We start from the raw sequence: 636 nt of genomic DNA, 5'->3' as shown, positions 1-636 counted from the left end.
AAGAGCGGTGGACTGGCGAAGTACGCCGGAAACGTAGCGCCGACAGAGTAGGCGACGGCTGAACAAGCGACACCATTTTTCCCGGCGATCGATCCGGAGGGAAACGGCGAAGATGATCTCGGAGGTTTTAGGGTTCTAGTGAAAACGATGGTTTTTCTCTCCGTTCGCAGTATCTTCCTCGTTAGTGAAGTAAGAAAATGAAATGGAAGCGACGGAGTTGGCTCTATATACAGTTCGTCACAGCGATTTTAACCGTCCGTACATTTCTATTTCCCGTTGGAATTAACCGTGACGATTCTGCCCCTAAAAACGTGTGATATTTACATATCGGCCATTGCTTTGGAGAAAAAACAAGGGAAACACTTTAGAATCCACAAAAAAAACTAAGTTCAGATGTCACATATGTTCATGTCAAGCTCAAACATGAGAAGATCTTTGGAAGTGTTTATTTTCAAAGGATTTTCCGTACAAACACGAAATAAAGTGAAATTCATTTACACTACACAGACCGAGCTCTAGTCTCACATAAACTAATGGAGATGACGTGGTTCTTAGGACATGACTCCAAATGGGAGCAAGGCGGCTGCAACGATCCTTCCTTCCTCGTTCAGTATGTTGTAAGTTGACGCGGCATTC

General features: G+C 44.2%; 2 protein-coding genes across 3 annotated transcripts in view; both read right to left on the bottom strand.

Annotated features, from left to right (window-relative positions):
• The window catches only part of LOC104817170 (ribose-phosphate pyrophosphokinase 1), a 2724-nt gene extending 2529 nt beyond the window's left edge, over positions 1–195 (bottom strand). The window contains exon 1 of one of the 2 annotated variants that reach the window (XM_019202966.1): positions 1–195. In XM_019202966.1, the coding sequence (XP_019058511.1) occupies positions 1–76 (76 nt within the window). In that variant the 5' untranslated portion in view covers positions 77–195. The other variant, XM_010546243.1, reaches the window with a different exon arrangement.
• Positions 196–356: 161 nt separating this feature from the next.
• Positions 357–636, bottom strand: part of LOC104817165 — a 2003-nt gene continuing 1723 nt past the window's right edge. The window contains exon 5 of the mRNA XM_010546241.2: positions 357–636. This exon is cut by the window's right edge and continues 3 nt beyond it. Coding sequence (XP_010544543.1) covers positions 552–636 — 85 coding nt within the window. The 3' untranslated portion in view covers positions 357–551.

The sequence above is a fragment of the Tarenaya hassleriana genome, unplaced genomic scaffold, assembly GCF_000463585.1.
Source record: "Tarenaya hassleriana unplaced genomic scaffold, ASM46358v1 Cleome27, whole genome shotgun sequence".
Lineage (NCBI taxonomy): Eukaryota > Viridiplantae > Streptophyta > Magnoliopsida > Brassicales > Cleomaceae > Tarenaya > Tarenaya hassleriana.
The sequence above is the reverse complement of the archived record's forward strand: the minus strand, read 5'-3'. Positions and strand labels throughout refer to the sequence as shown.